The sequence below is a fragment of the Thermothelomyces thermophilus genome, chromosome 3 (genome assembly GCF_000226095.1).
Source record: "Thermothelomyces thermophilus ATCC 42464 chromosome 3, complete sequence".
Classification (NCBI taxonomy): Eukaryota; Fungi; Ascomycota; class Sordariomycetes; order Sordariales; family Chaetomiaceae; genus Thermothelomyces; species Thermothelomyces thermophilus.
The window spans coordinates 1,499,301-1,527,186 of NC_016474.1; the positions used below are offsets into that span (position 1 = coordinate 1,499,301).

The 27,886-nt window shown below is 57.6% G+C and overlaps 7 protein-coding genes and 1 non-coding gene across 8 annotated transcripts; 4 read left to right on the forward strand and 4 right to left on the reverse strand.

The window, feature by feature from the left end:
* Positions 1–809: 809 nt before the first annotated feature.
* MYCTH_2138933 (uncharacterized protein) lies at positions 810–2,046 on the forward strand. The gene is made up of 4 exons (XM_003662776.1): positions 810–868; positions 988–1,272; positions 1,440–1,559; positions 1,629–2,046. Exons 1-4 carry the CDS (start codon positions 831–833, stop codon positions 1,663–1,665), a joined length of 480 nt encoding a protein of 159 aa, XP_003662824.1. The 5' UTR covers positions 810–830; the 3' UTR covers positions 1,666–2,046.
* A 294-nt stretch (positions 2,047–2,340) lies between these two features.
* Positions 2,341–2,432, forward strand: MYCTH_t83. The gene has a single exon. It is a non-coding gene; the product is annotated as a tRNA-His (tRNA).
* Positions 2,433–2,863: 431 nt separating this feature from the next.
* Positions 2,864–4,693, reverse strand: MYCTH_94171 (uncharacterized protein; the record flags this gene model as incomplete). Its single annotated transcript, XM_003662777.1, has 2 exons — positions 2,864–4,041; positions 4,123–4,693. The coding sequence occupies 2 exons, from the start codon at positions 4,691–4,693 to the stop codon at positions 2,864–2,866; spliced, it is 1,749 nt and encodes a 582-aa protein (XP_003662825.1).
* A 2,809-nt stretch (positions 4,694–7,502) lies between these two features.
* On the reverse strand, positions 7,503–11,067 carry MYCTH_68011 (uncharacterized protein). The gene is made up of 2 exons (XM_003662778.1): positions 10,878–11,067; positions 7,503–10,821 (listed from the first exon to the last, which is right to left on the reverse strand). The coding sequence occupies exons 1-2, from the start codon at positions 10,986–10,988 to the stop codon at positions 7,900–7,902; spliced, it is 3,033 nt and encodes a 1,010-aa protein (XP_003662826.1). The 5' UTR covers positions 10,989–11,067; the 3' UTR covers positions 7,503–7,899.
* Positions 11,068–12,625: 1,558 nt separating this feature from the next.
* MYCTH_2315098 (uncharacterized protein) lies at positions 12,626–14,190 on the forward strand. The gene is made up of 3 exons (XM_003662779.1): positions 12,626–12,696; positions 12,980–13,390; positions 13,454–14,190. Exons 2-3 carry the CDS (start codon positions 13,230–13,232, stop codon positions 13,572–13,574), a joined length of 282 nt encoding a protein of 93 aa, XP_003662827.1. The 5' UTR covers positions 12,626–12,696; positions 12,980–13,229; the 3' UTR covers positions 13,575–14,190.
* MYCTH_2303896 (uncharacterized protein) lies at positions 14,175–15,418 on the forward strand. The gene is made up of 2 exons (XM_003662780.1): positions 14,175–14,606; positions 14,770–15,418. The coding sequence occupies exons 1-2, from the start codon at positions 14,508–14,510 to the stop codon at positions 15,337–15,339; spliced, it is 669 nt and encodes a 222-aa protein (XP_003662828.1). The 5' UTR covers positions 14,175–14,507; the 3' UTR covers positions 15,340–15,418.
* Positions 15,419–16,230: 812 nt separating this feature from the next.
* MYCTH_2315100 (uncharacterized protein) lies at positions 16,231–19,088 on the reverse strand. Its single transcript, XM_003662781.1, has 6 exons — positions 18,445–19,088; positions 17,920–18,288; positions 17,423–17,824; positions 17,058–17,357; positions 16,956–16,984; positions 16,231–16,855 (listed from the first exon to the last, which is right to left on the reverse strand). The coding sequence occupies exons 2-6, from the start codon at positions 18,097–18,099 to the stop codon at positions 16,837–16,839; spliced, it is 930 nt and encodes a 309-aa protein (XP_003662829.1). The 5' UTR covers positions 18,100–18,288; positions 18,445–19,088; the 3' UTR covers positions 16,231–16,836.
* Positions 19,089–22,035: 2,947 nt separating this feature from the next.
* Positions 22,036–27,002, reverse strand: MYCTH_2303901 (uncharacterized protein). Its single transcript, XM_003662782.1, has 3 exons — positions 25,221–27,002; positions 24,115–25,148; positions 22,036–24,031 (listed from the first exon to the last, which is right to left on the reverse strand). Exons 1-3 carry the CDS (start codon positions 26,328–26,330, stop codon positions 22,342–22,344), a joined length of 3,834 nt encoding a protein of 1,277 aa, XP_003662830.1. The 5' UTR covers positions 26,331–27,002; the 3' UTR covers positions 22,036–22,341.
* Positions 27,003–27,886: the final 884 nt, after the last annotated feature.

The window sequence follows — 27,886 nt, forward strand, 5'->3', positions numbered from 1 at the left end:
AACGTCTTGGGGCAGTTCGGGTAGGTACACTTGATGGTCTTGAGGTCCGACGGGAACTTGCGCCCGGCGCGGCGGGAGGGCGTGGGTCCTCCTCCGTCGGGGACAGACGTGGCCGTGGGTGTGGGTGTGAGGGGGTGGTGGTGGTCTGTAGTTGTCTCGGGAGGGGACGAGGGGTTGGTATGGCCGCTATGGTCGCTATCGATCTTGTCGTCGCCGCTGTCGGGCTTTTCGTCGTTGTTATTGTTGCCACTGCTCTTATTGCTGCTGTCGTCGGAGGAGGTGCATCTTGTCGAGTCGGAGGTAGTAAATCGAAATGGCAGAGCTAGGGCGAGCTCCTCCGTATCAGTTGCTTGCGGCGATTGAATCTGCTGCCGCTTGGACGGACCCGACGGCCCAGACGGCCCTCCGTCTCCAATTGCGGCTTTCCGCTTCATGGCCCCGGCCGGAGGGGAGCTTCGGCCAGAGTATTGAAGGCGGAGGAAGAGGAGGAATGGATGTAAGTTTGTTGTACTTGCAGATCGGAGAAAGTTGAGGAGCCTGATTTCTCCCAACTTTTTTTTGTGGGCAGCAGGCAGCGGGCAACACAATGAACCACTGTTGTAATACGTTACCGGGGAAGGTACCCAGTACCCAGTTAGTTAATGGGGTGCCCCACTCAAATTTTTCACTGTTCTCCCCCCGGTCAGCCATCCGCCCAAACCGCAGCGGCTCCTTTCCATCAAACAAAGCGCCCCTCCTCCAACATTTATCACCGCTGCCTACTGCTGCCACTTCCCATCCCCGCCTCTCCAGTTCGCTCGATTCTCTTCGCGACTAAATAATACAAAACAATGTCTGACTACGGCGCTGACGACGATCGCGAGCCTCTGTAAGCTTCCCGCTTCCTTAGTTCTCCGTCATCGCACATCCCTCTCCGCGATTCCGGGAAGGAAAAGAAAGGGTCATCAATTTTCGGTTTTTCTCCCTCTAACCCAGGCGCGACCACAGCAACGACGAGCCGGCCTTCGACGAGGACCCGGACGAGTACTACGAGCCGGAGCCGGAGCCGGCCGACGAGGACGAGGCGGCGCGGGAGGCCGAGCAGGACGGCGAGCACCAGGACGCCGACCACGTCATCGCGTCGGGCGACCCCAACGCGACCGCCAACGTCGGCAAGGGCAGCGAGAAGTCGCACAAGGACAAGAAGATCCCCAACGACCAGCGCACCACCACCCCCTTCATGACCAAGTACGAGAAGGCGCGCATCCTGGGCACCAGGGCCCTGCAGATCAGGTCGGTCTCAACCACCACCTACCTACCCACCCACCTATTCACCTACCCAATGCGGCGGTTATCTGGAAGAGAAAAGAGAGGGGGGGGGGGGGGAGGGGAGAAGAGAAAGGAAGAGGCAAGGTTTTGTTTTCTTTTTTTCGTTTTGCTGACTTGGGATGCCATTACAGCATGAACGCGCCTGTCTTGGTCGACCTCGAGGGTGAGACGGACCCGCTGCAGATCGCCATCAAGGAGCTCAGGGAGAAGAAGATCCCCCTCATTGTGCGTCGGTACCTGCCCGATGGATAGTAAGTGGCTGCGCCCTGGTTGGCTTTATTCTCTTATCGGGGGCTGAGAACTGATCGTGTGTCCCTTAGCTACGAGGACTGGACCTGTGAAGAGCTCCTTCAATGATTCGTCGTGTGTAAGAAAACAAGAAAAAAAACCGAAACTGCATTAGCGATGGCGTTGGGGTGTTACTTTTTTTGCTTTTTTATTTTTTTTATTTTTTTTTCCCTCTGGTTTTCTTCTCTCTTTTGGGAATAGGGATGATCGCAGAGAAAGGCCAGAAGCATGCTGAATCTTGTGGGTACTTCCCAGGCCTTTTTTCTCTTTGAGTTCGGAGGCTTTCTTCGACTTTGACGGAAACGGGACCCGATTGAAATTTGGGTGCTGATGGGTGGAGATGGTAGATGTAGTTCTGAGAGATGAGACTATCAGAGTCTTAATAGGACGTACTACACTACGGAGTTTAAGTCTGCATAAAGCGGGTGATGAATCCAACGTCAGTCTTCCATGACGTCTTGATAGTTTGCCTGAACCGACTTGGCAGCTGTGAGAAGATTGCTGCTAGCACTCTGTCAGCCAAGGGTTTCTCGCTCCCGCCCTTGGCCTGCGTATTTTCCATGCAAAAGTCCCGCCGGCTCCTTCCTGCACGCCGAGGGGTAATATCCACAACAACAGCCGAGCGGAGCACAACTGCAGGTTAATAATAAGAGGAGAAAACGAGAGAAGAAGAACCCACCCACGCCCACTCGCAACCCACTCAAAGGCCTCTGATCCCGACGCAATTGTCACCAGACAACACAAGGGTGACTAGTCTAGTGGTCAGGACGCTTCGTTGTGGCTTTCGTTCCATATACGAACCCGAAGAAACCCCGGTTCGATTCCGGGGTCGCCCAATCTCTTGTTGGACTCACAACGTTTTTTTTTTGTATGTCCGGGGTATGTATATACTTGTTTAATCCTGGGAGGTCAAGACTCCCGAGTCGAGAGTAGTTGGAACATCAGGCCTTGACAGAATCGCTGTTGTTTTTCCTCCTTCTTTTAACAAGTATAACTGCGTTCATCAAGCAGAAATTTGATCACCTAGGCTTCTAGGATCCTCTGGATGGGACCAAAGTCAAACTTGCATGACACGGAATGCAGAGGCTAGAGAGGTACAAGTGACGACAAAAAGTGGTGGATAGAAGAAGACACTAAATATTAATATTCGTAATAAGCATAGCAAGGAGCCTAACTAAGTAAGATCCTAGAGTCTCCCCGTTCTCGTCGTCAATCCAAACAAGCACAACCCTCAACCCTTCCCCCTTCTCACCGTAAAGCCCAGGATCTACCATCCGCAAGGCTTGGTGCACTTGCCGGCACCCGTGACGCCCCTGTTTACCCTCAAGCAGTCGCTGTACTGGGCCTTGCACTTGTTGACGGCGCCCGAGAAGTCGTCGTTCCACCCGAAGGTGCGCTTCTCGACGCTGCCCCGGAACTCAAAGTAGCCGACGTCCCGGCGCCCGTGCGGCTTGCGCTTGCAGCCCTCGGCGTAGACGTTGACGCAGTCCTCGTACTGCTCCTTGCAGGCGTCGGCGCAGACGTTTGTGCACTGGTTCCGCTGATACTTGCGGCAGTTGCGGCTATCGCGGTCGGTGTAGCCCTTGAACGGGAACTGGGCCCACTCGTTGGGGAGGTCGTTGCAGCTCACGACGGGCATGTCGATGCCGCCGACCGGCTTGCCCGGGCCGTAGCCGTAGAGCGGGCTACTGGGCTGGATGCAGATGTTGGTGGGGGTCGGGATGGGGCACCTGGTGGTGGTGCTGGAGGCAGGGGGCTTGGTAGAAGTCGCGGGCGGCTCCGTGCCGGTGGCAGGGGCGCACGTGGCGGTCACAGTGATGGTAGTGGATGGGTGCGCACCGCCCTTGGGGGGCTTCTTGCCCCAGAAGTCGTCCTTGCGGCAGCCGCCACGCGGGTTGCTGTCGCAGTACTTGGCGATGTCGGCGCACCACTGGCTAAACTCGAAGCAGTCGAGCACGTCGGGCCACCCGGCCTGCTTGAAGCAGGACGCAACTTGGACGTGGCAGCTAGACCAGGCATTCTTGCACGTCTTGGGGTCGTTCCAGTCGGGGAGGGGCGACGAGCACCACTTGCCGCACTTGTACTCGCACTGCGGGGGCACGACGGTGGTAGACACGCAGGCGGAGCTGCTGGTGCTTGTGGTCGAGGTGGCCGGGGTGGTGCTCGTCGAAGTAATAGTTGAAGTTTCGGGAGGCGCTGTCGACGAAGAGGTGGAAGAGGAGGTGGTGGAAGTGACGGTCGAAGACGGCGGCAGCGAGGTGCTGCTCGAGACGGAGGGCTGGTAACCACAGGGTTGGAGCGATCCCAGCTCCTCGGCGACGTAGAGGTTCAGGCGGCTGCGGCCACCGCAGGTCTCGTCCGCGTTGCCGTTGCAGGGCATGTCGCACTCGTCAGCGGGCGCAGCATAGGTGTCGTTGCCGATGACGACGCCGCAGTAGCATTCACCTTCCTCGGACGTTAGAACATGCCTCTCTCTCTCTCTCTCTCTCTTTTTTCTCTCTAACCATGGTCATGCTCGTCACTCACCGCTGTACTCGGTTCCGGCAAAGGGGAAGCCGCCGTCGCGGCAGGCCTGCAGACGCTTCTCGGTGGTCAGGGTGGCGCTGTCGAGCTGGACCTGACGGTATGTCAGGGCGCGGCCCAGGCTCGAGTCGTCGGTCCAGCAGCCGAGAGGTTCGTAGTCGGCAACGGTGACATGGTCGACAGGCAGGAAGGTGGGGTCAGAGTAGACAGAAAAGTGGCCGTTACCGCCGCACGTCTCGGACTTGTTGCCATTGCAGGGGAGGTCGCACTGCGAGTCGTCGACCTGCGGTCCGTTGACGGTCTGGCCGCAGTAGCACACGCCGTAGTAGACGAGGCCGGCGTAGCGGTAGCCATTGCCCTTGCACGTGGCCACGCACTTCTCGACGGTGCCCTCCTGCTGGTCAAGGGGAGGGCGGAAGGGCAAGAGCTGGGTGCCGGCCGATTCCCCAAAGCAACCGGAATAGACAAATGGCTGGAAGGGGTCGAGGCACGGAGGGAGGGGAATCTCGGTAGCCTGGACGTGACCGACGAGAGCCAGCGCCGCCGCCGCGGCGACCATCTTGAAGGGGGCCATATTGGAGAGAGAGAACGGAAGCCTGACCGGAGCCCGGGGGAACCGTTGCAGGGGGCAAGGGATCGGGCCGTGTAGTGAGTGACACGGTCAACAAAGAAGAGAGCTTGAGGATCTTGCTCCTGTCTTGGGCGCCGGAGGATGAACCCTGAGGAGAGGAAAGAAGAGTCGTTCCGGAAGCTGGTGAAGGCGGTGGTTTTATGTAGCCATCACGATAGCCATGACGAGCAGCAAGTGAGAGCGTCTGTCGACCATTGGACCGGGGGCTCGGCGAGGCTAGTGGTCGGATCGGATGAGCTGGGCACTAGCGTCGACAGAGGACTAGGTTTGCCTGGCGATGCCGGGAGTTGGCGGCGAGCCCCATTCGGGACGGTCCTGGCAATGATACCGTGTCATTGAGATTGGCGCCGCGGAGTCGGGTCGAGGGTCTGCTGCTGACGGTTTCGTCACTCAATATTGGGCATTAACCAGAAGGCATGGCACCGACTGGACCGAATGGACCGGAATGGGATGAAATGGCGGGGTCGGATCGACTACGGCTGCGCAGCGGCATCCCCATTCGCGGCTTTGGCGGCACTATCGAGTCGAACACGATGGAAAAACAAAAAGAAAACACAGCCTGCTTGTCCGCCGGTGGGATAATTGCTTCGCCTTGCGGTTCGGCTCGGGGGATAGTGGTGTAGGTCAAAACGCGCGCGGCTGCATCGTGTGGGGATAATGGCCGGAGGAAACCACAGAGAAAACCGATAGTGTGCGGATACAGGCGAGATCGAAGCTCGTTGGTGGCTTGGGTTCAGCACAAAACGGGGAAGTGTAAGCTGACAGCAAGCCCCGTCATTGGAGGATCGTCCTGTTCCTGCAGTAGCGCGGGCAAGGGCCCTGGGGGTCTGGCCCGGCCGGATCTGGTGGCCTGGGTCGAGCTTGGACCCCGGAATCGAGTTTCCTCCCAATACGTTAACTAGTGTACTTTACATAGTAGTTACCTACTTCGTAACATTCTCTCCCGCCTTTCCTCACCGCCAAGCATCTTGACCGCGGCCACGCTTCTGCTGGACCATGGTCAGTTCGTCCGCAGGCCCGACGGATATTCCCTGGGCCCACTGCTCCCTACGCGTGCCGAGTTACGCGCGAGCAATCTTCAAGAAAAATGAATGCTGGCCAGCATGTTCGATTTTTTTTTTTTATTATTGATGACTCTTGACCGCGCTCTGATGTCCCCAGCCGTTCGGTTTCTGGCTCCCACAAATGTTTGGGCATTGTAAGGATCACGGATGATGTATCCCATACAAACTCTACGAGGTGCTCTACGTACATACATACGAACTTCAGGAGCACCCAGCTGAGAAGGCCCGGAAACCCGGATATGGTCCGGATATGTGGTGACTCAAGAATCAATATCCTCTCGTTGTGTCTGTTTATTTTTAGCTGGCAGCGCAAAAGCCAGCGCAGCCACGAGGAAATCCACGTAGCAATATTGCTACTCTCTGTATTGTTTTTTTGCCTTTCCTGTCAACCCGCATGCTGCATGGAAGGACAGCACGCTTCTTTTGTCCCACACACCGCTGCAACGCGCCAATATTGGCCCACATCAAACCCAGCCAGTGAGTGCACTGCACCCGCGAGCAGCGGGCAACCACAAATACGTGCTATTGCATACTCCATGTTCCACTAGACTATTGACGCTAGGGCTGAATGCAGCCTGCTCGGGGCCTCCAGCCGGGCATTCGTTGTCGTCGCAAGACTTGCCGGCGGGGATCACCTTTCTGCATCGGCCAGGCGCCGTCAAGGTCTCATCGGCCCAAGACCAGCTCACCCCGCAGATGCAGCTACACTTCTTTGGTGGAAGTAGGTACTCCGCACTCTATTTCATCCATCCTTCTTTGACTGGCTAGCGAGCGGGGAGGGATCCAGAGGACATCCGGACCTCCCAAAGGAAACAAAACAAGCACTTTACCCACAGTCCTCGCACGCAGGCATTGCGCAACCCTCAGCCGATGGCGCTGTAGCTTCTCTCTCGAGGCGCAAGTGGCGGAAGCAACACAAACACGCTATGTATGGCTCATAAAGAACACGAAAGAAGATGTGTTTGCCGGGAATACAGAGTGGCTTGGGCCGAGGAGCCAGCCTTTCGCTCTGCGCAACTCAGCGAACTGAAGTCCGTAGTGAATAATGTATGTATGTGTGTGTGTATGTACAGTACATGCGTAGCCACACAAGCCTGGCACTTCCAGAGTTGCACCAGGAGACAAAAGGTCTTTCCTCGGAAGAGGACAAACAAACAAGAGTCTTCGAGCTCGGGTAGTCTGGTGCAGAGGCAGGAAGTGACGGAGGCCGCCTCCCCATCTCCCCCCCATCTCCCCCTCCTTCTTCCTCTCCTCCCCAAAATTCGCTCTTGATTTCTTCCTGTCCTCCTCCATTCCCGGCCCGGCGCTGGGCAGCCACCCAGAGGGCCGATCCCTTTGTAGGACTCGACTCGGCGGCAGCTCTGGTATTCCCTCTTGATGGTGGTAGTGTCCCGGGCTTGTTCATCGTCTACAGAATAATACATCACGTCCTATCACACGCATCACTCCGTCCCATCCTGGCTTTGGAGCTCAGGACCATTGGTTAGGGAACCCTAGATTGATGCAACCCCAGCATACGGGCAACGACAATGTTTTTATTGCCCCTTGTTTCTTCTCCCTCACCACCCAAGGAGCAATCAATCTCTCGATGGTGTTAAAGCCAGAGTGTCCCAGCATTGCGACATCCTGTCAACATCACACGAGAATGGAAGACAGTCTGGAACCGTAGAAAGCCACTTTTCCGTTTTCACTCATCACACTCTACTAACCTTCCCCCAAACCTACCTGCCTACATGCCGGCCAGCCTCAGATGTCACCGCCCCAAATAACAAATATGCCCTCCACATACATGCAACAGGGGAGAACGAAAAGGAGACGGAAACGGAGACGTGACAGAAACACACACGCACACACATACACATGCTGCTGACGCCCCCACGCCCAATTCCAAAGCTAGCGAGGGAAGAATCCCAAAAGCCGAGAAGACGAGAAAGAACTCCGGTTCGTAGTTGCGTATGACGTTCCGTCCTCTCTCTCTCTCTCATATTAACGAGCGAAAAGGAAAATGGCATGCATGAACCGTGTCCCTGTCCTCCTTAGTTCCATACCCGTCCGCCATGTCTATGTCGTCCCGCTTCCATCTCCCTAACCTTCCCGGCGGAACTTGGGCACATACTTGCCCGGGGCACCGCTAGGCTTCAGCGGCTCCGGCGGAGGGCCGTTGTCCCTCTCGCCGCCACGACCCGAGCCTACCCGGTCCAAGGGCACGCCACGGCCGGATGGGACTCGGGGCGGGAGGGAGCCGCGCTCAGGAGGCGCGCTTCCGCCGGCGGCGGCGGCGGCAGCAGCAGCAGCTTTGGCAGCTTCTCTCTCACGCCAGCTGGGCTTGTTGCCAGCAAGCGCCAGACGAGGGGGGCCTCCAGCCCTGTCGCTGGAGTCGGTGCGCTCCATGGCCGGGGGAGCAGCAGGCCCTGCAGAGGCGCCAGCGGCAGCGGCCGCAGCCTTGGCCGCCTCGCGCTCTCTCCAGCTGGGCGTTTTGCCGCCAATTGTCAGGCGAGGCGGACCGCCAGCACCAGAAGCCGCGGAAGCGATGGGCTCGCGCTCCCGGATGGGCATCGCCGCGGCGGCGGCAGCAGCAGCCTTCTCCGCTCTGCGCCGGGCCATGGCCTCCTCCTCGCGCTGTTGCTGGCGAGCCTGGGCTTCCCTTGCCCGCTCGCGCTCCTCCTCGCGCTCCTTTCTGATCCTGGCCAGCTCCTCCTTCCGAGCCTCCTGTCGCTTCCTTTCCTCCTCCCTCTCCCGTTCGGCGCGCTCCTCGGCTTCCCGGAGGGCACGCTCCTTCTCCTCGCGCTCCCGCTTCTCGCGCAATTTGCGCTCACGGTACTCCTTCCGCCGCTGATTGACCGCCTTCTCAAGCTCGCGCTCAGCATCACGGCGGCGCTTCTCAAACATGTCGCGGCGGCGCTCGTGGAGGTCAGCCCGGAACGCCTCGTAGTAAGGCATCAAGCGGCTCAGGCGGTGCTTTAGCTCCAGATCTTCCTTGTGCTTGATCTCGGCCTCCTTGAGAGTCTGAGCCTTCATCAGCTCATAAGCGGCAAGGTCACGCTCGCGCTGCTTGGCATAGTCCTCGGGGAGCTTCTTGGCCTCCTCCTTCCTGTAAGCGCGCTCCAGATGGTCGAGGCGCTTGCCGGTGAGGCGGAGCTTCTCGGCGATGGTGTTCTTTTCCCGCTCGAGCTGCTGCAGCTTGATCATGCGGATCTTGTTGCTGTCGAGGTTGTCCAAGTCCTCGAGCTCGACGTCATCGAGCTTCATATCTTTCAGCATGTTCTCGACCTCCCTCTTCTTGATCTGCTCGCGCTCGCTGGCCAGCCGCTTTTGCTCCCGGATCCTCTGCTCCTCAGCCAACCGCTGAGCCTCGGCCTGCTGCAGCGCCTGCTCCTGGAGCATCTTCTTGCGAGCGTTCTCCTTCTCTCTCTGGGCTTGGAGCTCCGAGGCCTTGTCCTTGCGCTTCTGGATCACATCCTTCCGTGCGAGAATCTCGAGGTGCTCCTTTTCGGCACCGGCCTTAGCGCGAGCGAGAGCAGCGTCGCGAGCCTTGATCTGGGCCGCGTTGAACGAGGGATCGATATACCGGCAGGTTGTGTACAGAACCTCGGCAAGGCGGGTGAGCTGAGAGCGGACAATCTGAGATGGTGTGCTCTGGAGACGCTGGACAGAGCCTGTCTCGCTCTCGGCGGAACCGGCAGCCGATCCAGCGTGAACAGCCTTGGCGGAAGAGAAGACATCAACATCGAAGCTCAGGACGCCAGTGGCATGGTCCATGCGGATGGCGAGGTCGCCTTTCTTGTTGCCGTTCATGATAAACTTCTCGATGGTGGCTCGGTCAACTTGGAAAGGCTCGGGGAACTGGGCCAGGCTTTCGACGAAGTCGAGATCGACCGTCTCGTACACCTGAGACAGCTGTTGGAAGAGCCGAGTGAGAATGACCTGCTGCAGGGGAACAATGTACTTTTGCATCTCCTCGTCGGCGCCGACCAGGGCGAGAATGGGGGAAATCTTCTGGCAAATGGAGAGAGGGTGGAAGTCGACCTCGAGGATGGTGTACAGATCCCGGATCTGGGGGCTCGCGCGGCGGAGGACAGCCTTGGACAGGGCATCACGGAACAGGGTGGCACGCGTGGGAGCTTGCGAGAGACCCAGGAGGTGGGTCAGGCGCGAGTTCTTGTTCTTGCGAGCCTCGTCAAAGTCGACCATGGCACCGCGCGAGCGCGAGGTGCTGATAACCGGGATGGAGAGAGCCGAGAGAACGACGAAGGTGGCTGCCTTCTGCAGGTCGGCCTCGCTGGCGGGGGGGTTGTCAGACTTCTTGCTCTGGCCGGCAGCCATCATGGCCGCGGACTGACGCAGCAGGTTGTAGTAGCGCGCCCAGGCAGCCGCGTGGAAGAGATAGTTCTCGCCAACAAGGAAGATGCGGGTGAGCTTCTCGTAGTAGTTCGCCATCATCACGTTCTTGGGTGGGCGCTTGCTCAGGCTCAGCAGGGTGTGGATGTCCTCGACACTGCGGAAAGCCTCCTGCCACAGCTCCAGCTCAACGGCCACGTTCAGCTGCTGAAAGCGCGTCTCCAGGTGGCGCTGCAGCGTATCCGGATCATTCAGGTTGATAGCATGCATCTGAGCCGAATACTTGGCGGCGGTCTGGACATGGTTGCGGAGCAGCTCGCAGAGGCGGCGAAACTCGGTCTTGCGGGTATACTTGAGGCAGAAGTCGAAAGCCTGCATCGCGGTGCTCTGGTAGAGCAGCTCTAGCCGGGCATTGTTCCGCAGGATGTCCAGGACCGTCCGGTAAGCTTCCCACAAGAACTTCAACCAGGGGGTAACGATGGCACGATCGGTCCGGTCCTTAGACTGCTCGCCCGAGACGGTGGCCAGGAGGATGGATTCCGGGGTTTCGCTGGCCTCGAGGTCATCGACGCTGGAGGTGGCCTCAATGCTTGATTGGACTTCGTCGGCCTTTTGCTGAGCGGCGGTCACCTTCTCGGCCGCCAGCTCAATGAACTTCTTGAGGACAAGCTGTATATCCAAGTCAGCAACGTGCACCAACCCGACGTCCGGCTGAGTTTGCGCACCTCTATTGTCCCCACGTTGGTATTCTGGGCGATGTTTTTGTACTGGTAGAGGGCGTCCTTCGCGAGTTTTCCCTTCTTCTGCTCAACGGCCAGCTCAACGAGAAGGACCATGACCGGTTCTAGCGAGGCGATGGGCACATTGCGGGAACGTTTTGACGTGACGTGCTCGTGCAGCAGGGTCAGGGCTGCCGGGGCCTGGTTGACCCCGATGAGCTCATGGGCTCGCTTCAGGACATTTTCGGGCTTCTGATGCGGCGGGGGCGGCTGGCACACAAGTCAGCCGACGGTTTGAGAGCAGAAACCCGAGAGATTGAGGGTAGGCAGCGTTGAACGACGGATGATAAAAGCGGGGAGGGGCTGTATTCGCAACACTGCAGCAATTCCCTTCCCGCTCGATGGGCGATCATGCCGTCGCCGAGAGCAAACCTACCATGATGGGCAATCTCCTCTGCGCGGCGGCAGGTCTCGAGGAGATTTGTATAGTGTTTCCAAGAGCAGCGCAACACAGCGGGCGGTGTTGCTGGCGACTTGGCCGGCGCTGTCCAGAGTTTTTTTGACCGTGGAGAATCCGTTGGCGAGCCCTGGCCCAGGCAGGTGTGGGTTTGCAAATTGTGTGGGCGGAAAATGTAAATCACGTGACCGAACCGCTGGAAACCGTCAACGCAAGTAGACTCGGTACAGGATGTGAACCTTGGGAATCGGGTCACAGAACTCTCTGTTATACATCTACCGTCTCCTGGACCTGTTCCAGATCCTGTTCTTCATAGATCTTTGGTTCCAAACTCGACTGTCGCTCGAGGCGAGGATGGAAAAAAGAGATGTGACAGAGGTGAGGTGGGGCAACATTTTCGATGTAAATGGCGGGGCATTGCCTGGATAGGTAGTGACAACGAAGAAAGAACAATGGCAGGACTTCAATGTGCAAAGTGCACGTTTCAGCCTCGAAAAAGGAAGGCGTATGCTCAACGGGCACGACGTTTAACGTTACTTGTACATACTTACATGGATGCACACAAGCTATCAGGTACTGTAGTGTACACGGAATAATAATGACACACTACCTTGTTCTTACATCTGTACGTCCGTACATCTTCCTAGTTGGCAGTTACCCACACGATGCAGAGGACTCCAGGGTCTTGAGACAACAGTGCACTTGGAAACCAACCGACGCATCCCTGCATTTCTCGAAGGCAAATAGTGTACACTAAGAAAGTTCCCTGTCGCTCAGGATGTTGCTGCAGATGTACATACGAAGTACACACCAGGTAGTTTGCACAGATAGTATACGGAGTACCACGGAAGCTATGCATGAGGCTACCAACGGGACAGCCAACTTTCGAACGAAGAGGCGGGCAGTTGTGATCGGTATTCGAGTGACCAAAAATTGACTCGGGACCAGAGTCCGAGGGCTTTGGGCCTTAAATATCGCGTAGTGTAGTCTTGAGGCGTGCTAGTGCGCACACAGCAGATGCTCGCCCAGTTTTTTTGCCGGTAGGGAGAGACGCCAAATCGGGATTCAAAGACCCAGGGGAGTGTAACCGATCCGTTGTCGCTAATGGGCCCGAGCTAACCATCTCTGGACAGCTCATTTTCTTTTTGCCCGGCTTGGGCGGGTCATTGTGCACAGACCAGCCACACCCACTCCTGAACTGCCTACCCCTTCTTCCCGACAACTCTGCCAATCCCGTTCGCCCCATTCCAAGACCACTTTTGAAGCCTCTGGCATTCGCATCTACCCCCATTTCATTCGATTCTCAGCGTCCTTGGAATCCTCCATCGGACGTCCCACTCGCGCTTCGGAAACCGTTTCTCTCTTTTGGTAAGTTCACTTGCGCGTTGATACGTCCCAATTCCCCGGTACGGCGCCATTCATTCTACGGGGGTTGTGTGCCCTGAGCAAATGCCGCGACGGCGTGCTCTCCGACCGACGGCGAGGTGGGAACATGTCGAGCTCAGTTGGCCAACAACACGAGTGGAGGGCACGCGGGGAGTAATTGGCCGTATACCAAAGCAAGAGATGGGCTGGGCGAGTCGGGAGCGCGGGCACAAGGCTCGAAGGCAGCGCGACAATTGACTGACGTTCGATGGCTGAGCCGCCATAGTTTATCGCGAGTGAACAAGTACCTGGTCGCAAGTTTTCGACCCTTGATCCGCGCACGGCCGAGAGCAACGGCGCCGGCCGATTGCAGTAGCAGCCGACCGACATTCTTTCGCTGCGCCTTTGAAGAAGGAACTTCGCCGCTTGCGCCGCAGCCGCAGGCGAATCCCGAGGACACGCCAGCGACGTTCACTGCGGCCCGCAACCCCTGATCATCACCCTCGTTCTCCGTCACATTATCCCCATCAATCAAGATGCCTCAATACACATCTCGCGATGTGGGCGACCCGTCGCAGATCAAGAAGACCAAGCAGAGCATGGCCGACCTGAAGCTCCGTAGGCTGACGGAGCTCAACTCGCGGCTACGTGAGGACCTTGAGCGGGAACGCATTCCCGTGAGCCAGGCTGCCAAGAGGTGAGAGAGAAACGCTTTCCAGAAATGGTTGTGGTTCTAAGCTGCTAACTCGGGTCTTGACAGCATCATCGCGTACTGCAACAGCACCAGGGATTACATGGTGCCCAGCGTCTGGGGGCCCGTTCCGAAAGGAGAGGACCCTTACGCGCCACAACAGAGCGGCGGTTGCTGTATTGTCATGTAGGGCTTTTGACGACAGCTTAGCCCGAGTTGGAAGCGAAGGGTCAGCTCTCGGCGTTCGGTTCACACTGTCGGATTGGACATTGAATGTCTCCTTTGCAGCGTGCCCGCAAACGGCCACGCGGAGCCGTTTGGCGGCTTGTCGGGAGCGTCTTGAGAGTTAATAACGGCACCGGGCCATGGAGACCAGGCAAAAGGGGGGTGGGTAAACGGATTTCTTGGAAGGGGAAAAGGCACGGATCATCCAGTATCCGCCATTGCCAGGACGGAAATAAGAAGAGAGACCTCCAGTATTCGCGAGGGCAGGGAGGAGAGGAGGACAGGAGCGGACGAGATGACGGCACGGCCTCCTACGATAACGCTACCACTCATACCCTTTCTATTCTGGGCGGATCGCAGGCTGGCTACGCAGCTCTTCAGCGTGTAATACCTTAGTTCTTTGTTTATTTCTTTTTTTTTTCCCCTCGTGTTTGCTCCGAGCTCTCTAGCTGGCTTGACTCCTCCTTGCCCTGCGATTTCTCTTTTTTTTTTTTTTTTTTTCCTTTTTCATTGTATATAGGTTCAAGGTTTTTCAATGGGTTGACGAGACGAGAATTGGTGAATGAGATAGGACTCAGATCATGTGAACTGTGCCGCGTCTGACAAATGTTGTGATGTTGTGAATTTTGGTGAGATATCAGAAGCATCAGTCCAAAGTGACTCGCGGGTCGGGTGGGGATGGAGGGTGAGGAGGGAGGGAGGGTTCATTCATTCCTCTTGGTGTGTAGCCCCAATGACGCAGTCTGAATTTCCAGCTCTACATCCAGTTTACGCTCTACATCTACCTAACGTGGCTCAACATCTGCTCGATACCGGAACCAAAGAGACGTCTGAACCAACCGTAGGAATTCGGTTCAGACAGCCCAGATATATCAGCATTTTGTTCGAGAAGTCATCCATGGCTGAAACCCCGCAGTCCTCTTCGTCAGACCCGCGGCTCCCGCGAGTCACGATCCGGTTTTGCACGCAGTGCAAATGGATGCTTAGAGCAGCATACGTAAGGGAATTTTCTCACCATTCGTTGCCAGCCAAGGAAAAAAAAACATTTAAAACACAATAAAATAAAAAAAAATAAAAAAAAATATACAAACAAAAAAAAATTAACGTGTTAAATATACAAGTTATGCTACTAAACTAACCGAGCACACAACATACCCCAGTACGCGCAAGAGCTCCTCTCGACCTTCTCGCTCTCACTAGGCGAGGTCGCCCTGCAGCCCGCCACCGGCGGCGTGTTTACCGTTGAAATCACCACCACCTCCGCTGCTGCTGCCGCCCCGTCGCAGACGCAGGCGGAGACGACCGCGACCGCGACCACGACGACGGTTGTCCTCTGGGACCGCAAGGCGGACGGCGGGTTCCCCGAGACCAAAGAGCTCAAGCGGCGGGTGCGAGACGTCGTCCAGCCGGGGCGGGACCTGGGCCACGTCGACCGGGACTACCACCACCACGGGCGGGACGCGGGGAAGCAGCAGCAGCAGCAGCAGCATGGGGACGGCGGCGCGGGCGAGGGGGTGTCAGCGGCAGCGGCAGCGGCAGCGGCAGCAGCAGCCGGCGGGAGCAGTGATGGTGGCGACGGCGACGGAGATCACCATCGCGGCCGAGAGGAGGTGAAAGGGGAAGGGGGAAACGAAGGGGGAGGAGGAGGAAGAAGAGCGCGGAGGGAGGGCACGGCGGGAGCAGGCTGTGGTATAGACGGGAAGGAGAACAGGTGTGAGGACTGCAAATAACGGAAACCGGCGAACCGGGACCCGCCGCGAACGATGTACGTATTTGTTTGGAGAGAGGGGGGTTTTGTTAATGAAGAAAGGCCCTAGAGTCTCTCTCGGGAATGACCCGACATCAGCAGAAAACCGCAATTCCGTCACAGGTGAGGCCCCCTCGTCTCCTAAGCTGGCGTTATACGGATTGATTTGCCAAAGCATAAACAACAAGACGGCCGCTTGTGTCCCATGCAGAGAAGCAAGGACCGTGTCCGCCCCTGAGCAATCACAAAGATCAGACAGGTTCCTCGAGCAAGTTTAGTCTCTATTTTCCATCCGGCGTATCCGTAAAAACACCCCTCTCTTGACCACATCCTAGGCTGCCGTTCTTCCGAGTTTACGATCGGTAGGTCATACTACTACTGCTTAGGCGCCAAGAGAACGCCGCCAGAGTGCCAGTCAGCGGGCCATGTCGACACCAGGAAGGGAGGGAGGATATCCCAATTCAAATCAATTCGAGGTCTTAAAAAGGTTTGGTAGGGTAACCACCATCATGCGAGACGTTTCCAACCTCGCCCTCACGGTGCCTCGACCCTCGACCCTCGAGATTCGCAAGAGGAATTTGTTATCTTTCCCCGGTCACCTCCCGCATCCATCCACCCCTGTATCCACACTACCTGTCCATCCTCCGAACCAGCGATGAGAAGGCCCGTCAAGATGAGCCATCTAGACAATGTCCCGCTTTTTGCCCCATTAACGCCAGGCCATGCAAAGTGCCGTAGCGTGGCAACTACAGTCAACCGGAGGAAACAAGTCCGCCAAGTTGTTACGGCAGGAACGCGTCACTTCATGCACGCCCCTTTACCCGGTTTTAGAATGGGCAAGGCGACGTGCGAAGGGCAGACAGGGCCAGGTAGACGAGAAGATTGCTGATGGATTGTACACGTCGTCCCAACAATGCGCCACAGGCATCTCGCGAGCATGGCCGAACCTTGGCCAGACCGAGCCGTGCCGAGACAAAAGTCGGAAGCCGAGCGGACAAAAGCGTCCCAAAGAGAAGCGAACAAGGACCCCAGGATAGAGTTATGATAGATTGGCAGCAGGCAGCAGTGCCGTCAAGAGGACAAAAACAACTGACCCCACCCTCTGCATGTGGCTCTGCGTATCCCCAAAACCGACCACTTCCCACACCCCGAAATCCGCGCGACCCCACCACGTATCTATACATGCCCAAACGTTCCCCTTCGTTAGGAGTCACAAGACGAGAGTCGTTATTCGTTCCCTTCCAAAAACACTTCCTTGGCCCGACGATTTCTCCGTTCGTTAACAGTACCAGACAGACATGGCTTTGCTTGGACGACGGCTACGATGCGGCCGAGGCTCGACACGAGACGGAGAGCGGCCGAAAAAAAGGATAACAAGGTTGCAGGCCCTTGACGATTAGAAAAAGCGGCGGCATTAGAAGAATTGACGAGATGAAGGCGGTTCCGTTCGCAAAGGGCGAAGTTCCGTCGGCTGGCTAGTTTATCGACCGCGCCCGAACCTAGAAAGGAAGGAAAGTTCGCATAAATTCTTTATTTTACTTGGACTGCTTCCGGGGAGTAGTGGGGCGGCCACTGCCGCCACCCAGGCCGTGAACATACTTTTGTTTCTTCTCTGCGGGCTTGAGGATCTGGGGAGAAAAGTGGGTTTAGCCGGCGTGCACATTTCCTCAACTGAAGGGGGGGGGGGGAGATCTTTCTAACCTGGAAAGAGCAGAGCAAGCTTTCATCCACGCTCATCATCGCACCGGCGTTGTCAAACTCGCCGCAATAGTTGGGGGCGCTGAACAGGGTAACAAGCTGGCGCTTGGAGAAGAACTCGTAACCATCCTCGACGACCTGATGGGCGCGGCAGATGAGGTCCATGTCGTGTTTTTGAAGGAAGCGGGAGACGACATCTGGACCGAACGTGAACGAGACACCGCGATCGTTTTCGGACCAGCCGGTGATATCCTTGTCTGGGTCGGACCATAGAAGGTCGCAGAGCAAGCCGCAGTCGGGGATCTAGGGGTCAAGAACGTCAGCAAAGTTGTCGAAAAAAGGCCAAGGCGTGTGCTGCCTCCACATACATCAGTCGGCCTCATGACGCGGCGAATCTGTTCCATCGAGTTGAGGTCGGGGCTCAGGCCACCGTGCATGGTGAAGATCTTCTCGTCAATGATGGCAGCAATGGGCAGGCAGTTGAAGCAGTCCGTGAAGGTCTTCCACAGCTTGATGTTGTACCGACGCTTGCACTCGTCGTAGAAGCCGTAGATGCGGTTGATGGACGCGCACTCGTGGTTGCCGCGCAGGATGAAAAAGTTCTCTGGGTACTTGATCTTGTAGGCCAGAAGCAAGCAGATGGTCTCCAGAGACTGCTTGCCGCGATCCACGTAGTCACCCAGGAAGAGATAGTTGGCTTCGGGAGGGAAACCGCCATACTCGAAGAGACGGAGCAAGTCGTAGTATTGCCCATGGATGTCACCGCAGATCTGGGAGAGGATAATTTAGCCAAATCACCCGGAAGGGGGAACAGGTCACGCGACAGTCGGGCATCGGACGGTCAGAAGGGGCGAATCCATCTCACCTTGATAGGAGCTTCGAGCTCGAGCAGAATGGGCTGGGAAATGAAAATCTCGCGGGCCTTGGTGCAGAGATAACGGATCTCTGCCTCGAGCAGCTGGACTTGCTTGCCCGGGCGGCTGCCCCGCACCTCCAGGAGGCGGTCGATTATCGAGTCGAGGTCGACGTCGTGCTGGTCCGCCATTGCAGAATACCCTCAGGCCTCCAAGCCAAAAAGGTGGCGCGCGGGTAAAGGGTGGTTGATGGTGACTGGCGGAGCCCCAGCAGCCGACCGAAGGAAATTGTGCGAGGAAAAAAAGAGAGAAAAAAAGAAAGAGAGAGGAAAAGGAAAGGAGACGGACGCAAGGGCGATCGGGGTGATACACTTCTGGCACTGATAAGGAGGGGTAGATGTCAGCGCAGTGCTCAGAGGAGACGACCAACAACGGGACGAGATGTGAATGCTGTCGCTAGCGCGCGAGTCAAGGGCTGTCATGGCGCGACACCAGTCGCGAAGCGTCCCAGACAGCGCAAGGAGTTGCGGGCTTACCTTTGTAGGTTGCTCACAAAGTGATCGCAGCAACGAGTGGGCTGTTGTTTGGGAGGGAAAAAAAGCAGAAGGGAAAATGCTCCCTTCTTCGTCTCTTGAAGCTATTCGCGAGAAGAAAACGACGACGCCCTTATCCCTGTCGGGTCTGTTTTCGATGGTGGTGGGATGGCGATTTGTGTTCTCGTCAACGGGGGGGTGTTTAGAAATTGCTACTTGGCGATGTGCAGCGAGATTCGTCGGCGGGCGGTGCTGCGTCGATAGGAAGGAGCACAGATCTCGTCGGTCGCACGGGGTGCTGGGTGTCAGCAATTCAAATATCGTCTCTCTGGAGGCACTTTGGTCGCGCGTCGTCGCTGTGATGGCAAGAGGGCCAGTCGTCGATGGAGATTTTGTGGTTGGGAGGGAGGCTGCCACGGTCGGGACCAGGAAAGACACAACAAGGTGGGAATGGTGGGTTGCAAATCGCGCCGTGGGTCAGGAATTCGCAGGTGTGGTCTCAATTTCAGCAGGGTGAAAGATCGACTGCACGGTGCCTATCGGAGGACTTTTAAATCGCCTTTTTTGTGCTTTGCGTGTCTCGCCGATGGAGGATTCCGGGGTCTGGTCGGGACGCAGCGTCAAGAAAAATTGCTCTCGCGTTGCTGAGGAGGTCAGGTTTCGGAGGAGACCACACGCTACAGCCGGGAGAGAGGTAAGGCAAAGAAAGGTAATGGAGCCCGGGGCGCTACGCAGGGCTATGGGGGGAGCGCAGTGTCGGAAGGCACCACTTGACACTGGCCGGGACAAAAACACCACTGGCTCCCTCCTAGCCGCGAAAAATTGCATAGGGGAGCCCACGCGGGGCCGGGGGTCTGGAACGCGTAGCTGCTATCTTTCCGCCCGCAGAGTTTCGCCCGCGAGTTGTTAGTGCCGCCCTCCATCCCGGCCTGCAACCCAGATCGGGGAGGCTTCCAACAGATTGGCCTGCTACCTAACGGAAGTGGGGCTCGACCCCTCGTCGCGCTCTCTCTCTCTCTCTCCCTTGTCCTCGGCGACGATTTAAAACGAAAGGCTTTCCCGAGCCGCAACGTGAACGAACAAACTCCGCCATGACGAACGAGTTACGGATGTCGACACGTCCACTCACTACTTACCGGTGCCGGAACGCATCGAGTCGCAAACGGGGTCTTTTGGGTTCTCTGCCCATGATTACGATCGCCAACCGCAGCTGCCCAACGCCCCCAGCGCCGCTCAAGAGCGCTCTGACCCCACGGCTCCCCGGGGAAGCCGAGTTTGATTCAGGTCGTCGTCAGCCTTGGTGGTCGGCCGGGGGCATTACGAGTAAGTAGCTCCTCTGGCGAGCGTTGCAACCCCAGCACAATCAATCTAGGGGGAGTGAGCTTGGTCCTGCTGGGGTCCAGTACGGCGGGACCTCGTACACGGCAGAGCTGGTACTCAATGTCGGTGGAACTGTGATTCGTTCTTGGTTTAGTTATCTCGACATGGGCGCAAACGCGAGTTTGGCGATGTGCATCCGATGTTGGTCGTGGCGGGGAACGTCTCTTTTACGCTCGTGTACTTCCCGTACTGCTGTACTGGGTTAGCTTGACTGGAGCTCTCTGGAGGACCCCCCGACCCAAAGTTGTCGGGCGCCTGCTTGGCGCCGCATCTTGCTGCGCCCCCAGGGGCCGGATCCTTGGATGGTGTGTGGTCGGCCTGTCAGGTCGGGGAGGCTTTTGGGCATGTTGCTGCTCACCTTCGATGGCGCATGATTCGCTGGATGCCCTTGCCATCCCCTTTGTCCAATCTCCGCCGAGGACGCCTGCCTCTACCTGCCTGCCTGCCCACCTGCCTGCCCTGTCTTGCCTGGCTTTGCTGAGGTTCAGTCAAGTAATATTCCGTGGCGTTTCACCCAGCGCATGGTCGAGACCATACGGTCTGCATGCTGCATTCCCCAATGCATCGGAGCTCTTGGCGCGATTGGTCGGATCCGGCCTGCTGTTAATTACCCTCGTTGCTGGATTGGGTTGCGACCGTTCGCCCGCCCGTTTGCGTATGTACGGATTACAGAATACATGCACGCATACCGGTTACTGAGTAAGGTGCTGGCATCTCTGACTCGGTGCGCAAGAGCCGGCCGGTTTTGTTTTGCCTTGTTGGTGGTCTGTTTGTTTCCCGTCGTCCTCCTTTGCGCGTCGAGCTAGCTTCTCGAGAGGCAGCTTCGCCGGAGCGGGGCAGCTTTTGGTTGCCCCTCCTCCGATGCTGTCATCATGCGCAAGCCTCAGGAGCAGGAGGATTGCAGCTAGCTACTAGTACTCCGTAGTCCGGTTTTCAATTTCTCACCAATTGGATGCCGATTTGAGATGACCTCGACATCCAGAACACAACAGAGCCCCCCGGAACCACGCGCCCAAGTCATATGAAACGCTCAGCCTGAACGGTTTTCTCGAGGGGGTTCGTTGATCCGATGGCATCCCAATGCTAGTGTACTTTGTATTTGCATACTTGTAAGTCGGCAACTGTTTCGATACACAACCATCATTCCCTTTTGTGGTCCCGTGGGTGTTGAGAGTTGCCATCCGCCGATCGCTTCGTCCCCAGGCCGCGGTGTTTCCACGCTTTCTCGGCTTTTGTCATCGACAACGCCCCTTGATGGAGCCCCAATGTTGATCAATGGGTAGCGACAGCATCATAGAGGGAGCAACTAAAGCACAATGATATCTTTGACCGGAAGGGGAGGCAGTGCAAGATGCATCAAGACTAAGATCCAAGTGTAAGATAAGAGACTTTAACTTTACTCTTTGCGCTAAACTCGTGTTTGTCAGCTCTACCTAGTGCTGTCCACAATCCACATATATAACAGCCTCCAGCGTCCCAGTTGGGAAACGGGTGCGCAGTGCGACATGGACAGTCGCAATGGGAGGAGTACGTACTTCATACAATATGTACATACATACATAATCCAGACAAATACAGTTATATTCCCACAAAGGTATCTCTGGCACCTGCGCTACTTATCAACAATCAAAGGCCGAGCCCAGATCCGCGAGCTAGCAGTTATTCCCCCCATCCAGGCTCCCTCCGCCCAAACTAAAAACCACAGGCCACCTACAGACGAGAGATAGCAAAGGCAAAGACACAAACAAGTCGGCCAATAAGCATGATACTCGGCCGAAAACACCTCCCTCCCCTTCCAACTCCGTACAGCATGTATAAATCCCAGACAGTGAATAACCCAGCCGCACAAGTCCTAATCCCTTCCTCCATTCCTCGAGAATAGCAGAACCATTTCCGCGTCCATACCATTTGCTGGATCCATCTCTGTGTCTCGAAGAAACAAATCAAGTCGAGGGCCTAAAAGGAGATATCCCATGATAAAAAAAAAGAAGCAAGAGTAAACGGGAATGGGGAATCAGAGAATCAACGCAGCAGGAGAAGCCTGAACGAAAAGAAGGGATAAAAAAATGTGAAGAAAATTGAATCCCAAACAATGCTATAACACTCGCCTTCACCTCCTCCGGAATTCCAGTCCCTCATCAACACCTTTGTCAACCATCGTGGCACGTGACAGAGGTTGCGGAGGGGAAGGAGGGTGGTGATGTAGGCAAGATGTGAAAGAAAAGAAAAGAAAGTCGACGCGCAGAAGAGACGGGCCTAAGCCCAACCCCGATAGAATGAAGCCCTCGCAACATCAGCAAGGGACTGAGGGGGGAGACGGGGGGAGGAGAGAAAAAATAATAATAAAAAATAAAAAAAAGAGGAACTGAAATCAAACCCCCCAATTCCCATAGCATCATCGAAAACCAGAACTCAGTAGTTTCCCCCATCCCTCCAAAGTGTACTCATACAACTGTGCGATAGGGTAGAGAAGTCGGAGAGAAAGAGAGAAAGAGAAAAAGAGAGAGCCGTAAGACGGCCTCACTTCTTCCTGGAAGAGCTCCGGACTCCCCTCCGAAGCGACCTGCTGGCGGCTGCGGCGGCGGCGGCGACCTCGCTCCGGGTTCTCTTCCTCGGACTGCTGCTGCCGGCCGCCGCCACCGCCTTCTTCGCATTGCCAACGCCTGCCCCGGCCGGTTGTGAACGAGGTGGAGGAGGTGGTTTTGGTTGTGGTTGTGGTGGTGGTTGTGGTAGTTGTGGCGACGGCGGCGTCCTCGCGACCCCGTTTGTGTCGTCACCGCTCCCGTTCCTCTTCTTCCCCTCCTCGCTACCACCACTATCGTCACCGTCACCGTCACCACCACCATTGTGATGAGCATTTTCACCATCAACATCCTTAGCACCATCTTCATCACCGTCATCCTCCTCGCCATCGTCACCACCGCCGTCATTACCACCACCACCGCCGCCGCCGCCGCCACCATCATCCGCACCCCCGACACCCGCACCATAAACCCCATCTCCACGGATCGTGATCGTCCTCTCCTCGTCGACGTCAAACTCCAGGTCGCGCAGCGCCTCGTCGTCCATGTCCGTCAGCTCCTCGCTCAGGCTGCGCACGGCTTCGCGCCCGGGCGTCCACTGCTCCTGTACGGCCGTGGTGCCGCGCAGCTCGAACCCTGCCAGGTACCAGGGGATGCCGCCGTGGGTGAGAAAGTTTGTGTTTGTGTTTGTGTTCGTGACAGCACAGGTGTTGCCGGTTGTGCTGGTGGTGGTCGAGGCGCCATTGTCGTTGTTATTGTTGTTATTGTTGTTGTCATTATCGTTGTCCTTGTTGTCATTGTTGTTACTGTTTTGGGTCACGTTGAATGAGGCAGTGGAGGCGGAGCCGGTATTGGATCGAGGCGGTGTAAGAGGGTGGGAGGAGGACGTCGTGGTGGTGGTAGTGGTGTCGGGCTGGTGATGAGAAGGAGGAGCAGTAGCACCAGCAGGAGGAGGAAGGGTGGAATAACTGGTTCCCGGGAGAGAAGGAGGGGATGTGGAGGACTTGTCGAGACTGGTGACGCCGTTGGCGAGGTGCGGGGTCGTTGTGTCCGGTTGAGGCTCGCCCGAGACGGAGTGGGCGGCAGAGAGGACACCGTTGGGCCTGGGCGTCGGCTCGTCGTAGCCTCCGACCTGGATGTTGTCCCTGTCGGGGCTGACGAGATCGTCGTCGGGCTCACCCTCGGCGTCTTCTTCGCCCCCGCTTTGGTCGGCGACTATGATCTGGCCCTCGGCGGGGGCATCAGCCATGTGAACGTCTACTTGTCCCTGCCGCCCTGCCGCTGCGTCCTCGTCGGGGGATACGGTAATGCTGGCGACGGGCAGTTGCTGTCGCACCTCCACACTCGCCTCGAGCATGCCTTCGAGTTCTTTGCGGAGCACGTCATGCGGCTGGTCGGTGATCTCGGCCTCGGCCCTTAGCGCCGTCTCCAAGTACGGCTGGAGCGACTTGACGATGCGCTTCCCCAACCGCCTCCGGGCACCGATCTCGGCATAGTTATTGTGCTTAGAGGGCGAGGCCTCGACGGGTCTCCCCGAATTCTGGACGACCGACTCCGGGGGGTTATTGATGCCTTCATTGATGGCCCGGCAGAGGTCTTGTGTGAATGGCAGAGTGGTCACGTAGTAACGCCGATCCATCTTGGCTTGGAGCTCTTGCAGGCCCTGCCTGAAGACGTTCTTGTCCAGCCTGTATGCATATCGCAGCCAACGTTAGTCCAGCCCCTTGTCTTCTACCGGGGCAACTTGTTTCGGGGTGAGAAGAGGACTTACGAAAATGCCTTCTCAAGGACGGGCAGCAGCAGCTTGTAGATGGGGAAATAGCAGGTGTTGACCATTTCGGCCTCGAGTTCGGCCATCTCGAGCTTCAGCCGCTCGCGTTCCTCGACCAGCTTGCACAGCTCCGTGAGCTTGTCGAGCTCGGCGACGAGGCCCCGGGCAAACTCGACTCTCCTGTCGAGCCGGGCCTTGCCGGAGGGGCCCATGGCGGCAAAGTTGCGGCGCGTCAGCTCCATGGACGAGAACGTCTCCATCTGCAGCTGTAGCCGCTTGAGCAAGGCGGCGCCGCGGCGAGCCTCGCGCTTGAGGGTCCAGTACTTGCAGGCCTCGCCCACAAAGTCTTTGCGCTTGCGGATCGGGAACCGCGCGAGCGCGCTCTCGACCAGGTCGAAGACGGCCTGCGGGATGATCGGGGCGCCGGACGGTAGCTTCCAGACGTTCTTGGGCGGCTGGCCCTTCTTCTTGTTGTCTGCGAGCACGGCCGAGACCTTGGCGCCGGTGATCTGGGACTCGTCGGGCGGATGCTCCGTCCTGGCGTTGCGGTGGGTGGCGGCGAGCTGCAAGGCGGAGGCCTGGCTGTCGGCCCAGATCCGGCCCTTCATGGTGCGCTTGTAGAAGCGCTTGGCTTCCTTGGTCGCCTGGGCAACGTTGTGTTGCTCGGCGTAGTCGGGCGGGCAGTGCTTGTCGCAAAAGGCCTTCAGCGGGAGGGTGCCGTCCAGGACCGCGAGCGCCCCCTGGCTGTTCTTCATCTTAAGGTACAGGCGGCACCGGCGGGCACACGTCACGTGGAAGGCCTGGTAGCAGCTCTTGTTGGAGCACTGGATGCAGGCTCCCATCCGCTGGTTGCAGATGTAGCACGTCAACCTCCACCGCGTCTTGGGAACCTTCTCGACCTCCATGACGGGCTCCATGAACGTGTGGTTCCCGAGAGAGATTTCGGGAATCCACATGGCGCACAGCAGATGGGCCCATTTGGACGAGTTTGTCTGCTTGAAGGCGCCGTCGGTATTGGGACAGAAAATGCACGTCTGCGACGCCAGGTCAGTCAGTCAGTAAGGACACGCTGTTTCCGAGAAAGGCCACCGAGAGAGTTGACTTACCGGAATACCACGCCCGATAAGCTGGCACTTGCGACACAGCCACTGACCCTCGGGGATGAAAGGGACGCCATAGCACTCTTGGTGGACGGCCAGGTCGCAGCCGTCGCAGAAGACGATGGCGTTGGTGTTCTCGCAGTCGCCGTCGTCGCAGACGGCGCACTTGCTGTCCTGCTCCTCGCCGGCCTGGGGCTCGCCGTTGACTGCGGCGGCCGAGCTCGAGCGCGGCCGGTGGGTCTGCGGCGGCTTCGGGTTGGGTTTCGGTATCCTCTTCTCGAGCGCGTGCCACTCCTTTTCAATCTTGGTGATGGTGATCTCGAAGATCTCGCGGGTGATGGGGTCCAGATCGGACGCCTTCCGCTGCTCGTTCAGCTTCTCGAGCCACATGTCGTCCTGCTCGTCCATGTCGTACTCGACGCGACCTACGGCGCCTGCCGAGTGCTGGACGGCATCGCCGTCGGCTTTTGTCGGGTCCACTTCCTCTTCCATGTTGGCATCCGTCGCCTTGATCAGGCCGCGCTCCGGCCGGATGAACTGGTCGCTCTCCTGGTAGCCGACATTCATCATCGACCTGTCGACGTACCTGGCCTGGCCGAACGTCTTGCTCTCGAACAGGGCAATGCGGTTCGTCCTGCGATACTGGGGCTGCTTCAGGTCCAGGCGTTCCTTGGAGCTCTGGCCCGAGATGGGGAGGACCTTGGGGATCTTGGGGAGGCCGCCCGAGTCGAGGGAGCGGGTAGCGTAGAGGGAGAACGACTCCCGCGCTGGTCTGGCGGACCGCCGGCGGCTCGGCGTCGCCGCCTCCGCTAGCGACGCTCCGAGCGGCTGCTTGTCCCTCCCGCTCGGAGTCCCGTTGGCCTCGTGCGAGGCGCCCGGGTTTGCCTCCTTGGTGGGCGTGCCGGTGCCATCGACCGGGTCGGCCGAGGCCTGGGCGGCCGGGGTGGGCGGAACGGACTTGATTACCCCGTCGACCTCGTCTGCCTGGTATATCATAAAAGTGGCCTCGATGTCGAGGTTGGGATGGAACTCCTCCCAGCCGCGCTCCTCGCGCGGCTTGTAGCCCTCGCTCTGTACGACGGCGGCGGCCACGGCGGCGGCCGAGCTGTACTGCATATCATCTCGCTCGTCTCGGTTAACGGCGGTACGAATGCGCGTGCTTCGCTCCCTTCGCGGATAGACGGTCGGGGTGGCTTGCGCCTGAGACGCTCGGGCGCGCGACGCGGCTGCCGAGGAGGCCTGGGGCTCGGTGGGTATCTCGGTGCCATCCTCTTCAACAAAGCGCCCACCGCCACCGGGCCCGCCTGGGATGTACCGGCGACGCTTCGGCGGGGGTTCGGTGGCCGAGCCGTCTGGGGCGGTCCTCTTCAATCGAGACGCGCTTGCAGAGCCAGGCCCCTTGGGACGGCCCCGGGGACGACCCCGTGCCGTACGTCTCGGGGTTGACGGAGCCGGAGCCATAGCCGGCAACGTGGGATGGTTGGAATGGTCTCGTCGATCCGGCGCCGGTACGGAGGGAGTAGGGGCCGCTCAGAAGGGGGAAGGAGGGGCGAGAGCGAGGAAAGGGGGTCGTCGGCGTGAGAGGGCGTCGCTCGATGCGGGGTTACTCGGGTCTGGCCACGGCCATTCGGTGGTTTTTTTTGATCGGAATCAACTATACGAGTGATGTACAGGTCTGCCGTGTGCCGGTTGTCCAAGAAGAGCGATGTTGCGGTGCTTGGTCGTGTGGAATGCCGCGTGGTGTCCTCAGCTTAGGAGGGCGTGACGTTCAGGAAAACGCGAGGCGTGGTGTCAACTCGGCCAATCAGCGCGCGCAGACCTCCCCGTGGAGTGGCGTCGACTCCCTCAGCAGCTTACGTAAATGTAGCCGCAGTCATGTGTCCGTGCGTCTGATCAGGGCGCACCAATCACATGCAGATTTTGTTGAGATCTGCGGTCCGGGAAGCATGTCACGGTCGCAACGCAAGAATTTGTTGGTGGTTGTTGAAGGGTGCGAGTGTCGAAACTGTTTTGTTTTCGTAAATTTTTGTTCGGCTCAGTTGGAGAAAAGGCTGGTACAACAACAACTGCAATTGCATTTGGTCGTCGAATTCTGTGTCTCTTTTCGAAACGTAGCTTCACGACTGTTGATAGTCGATCTACACTACGAGTTTGTAGTGTAATGTAATCCGTACGGATCTGTAAGCTCCCGCTTTTGTGAGGGGACCCACGGCAATATACGCTAGCGTTGGCCCACAGCAGTACTCCGTAAGGCCACACACAATTCCATACATAGCCCCACAGTCCTTCAAAGCTTCACGTGGCTTCTACTACACTATGTAATCTTGGAGACGAGCATTCGCAAAGAACAACACATTGTATTCTGTATTAGTAGCTCAAGCTAGGAAATGTGTACTCATAAACATATGCCTGCGATCATCCGAGGCGAGGCGCGCTTACACACAAGTATGTGCAGAGCGTCATGTTGTAGAAGATCGGAATCGGGTGCTGCGTAACATCACAAGTTTTTCTATACACTCAATTGCAAGTTACCGCCCACACCTCGTAGGGCTGAGTTTTGTCCCATGGCGACCCTCAAAGAGCGACCCCAAAATGACGTGGTCGCCAGAGCGGCGAGCCTTGGCACACCACCCCCAGAGCGTTCCACTTTCCCTTTCCACAGCCATTCCGTG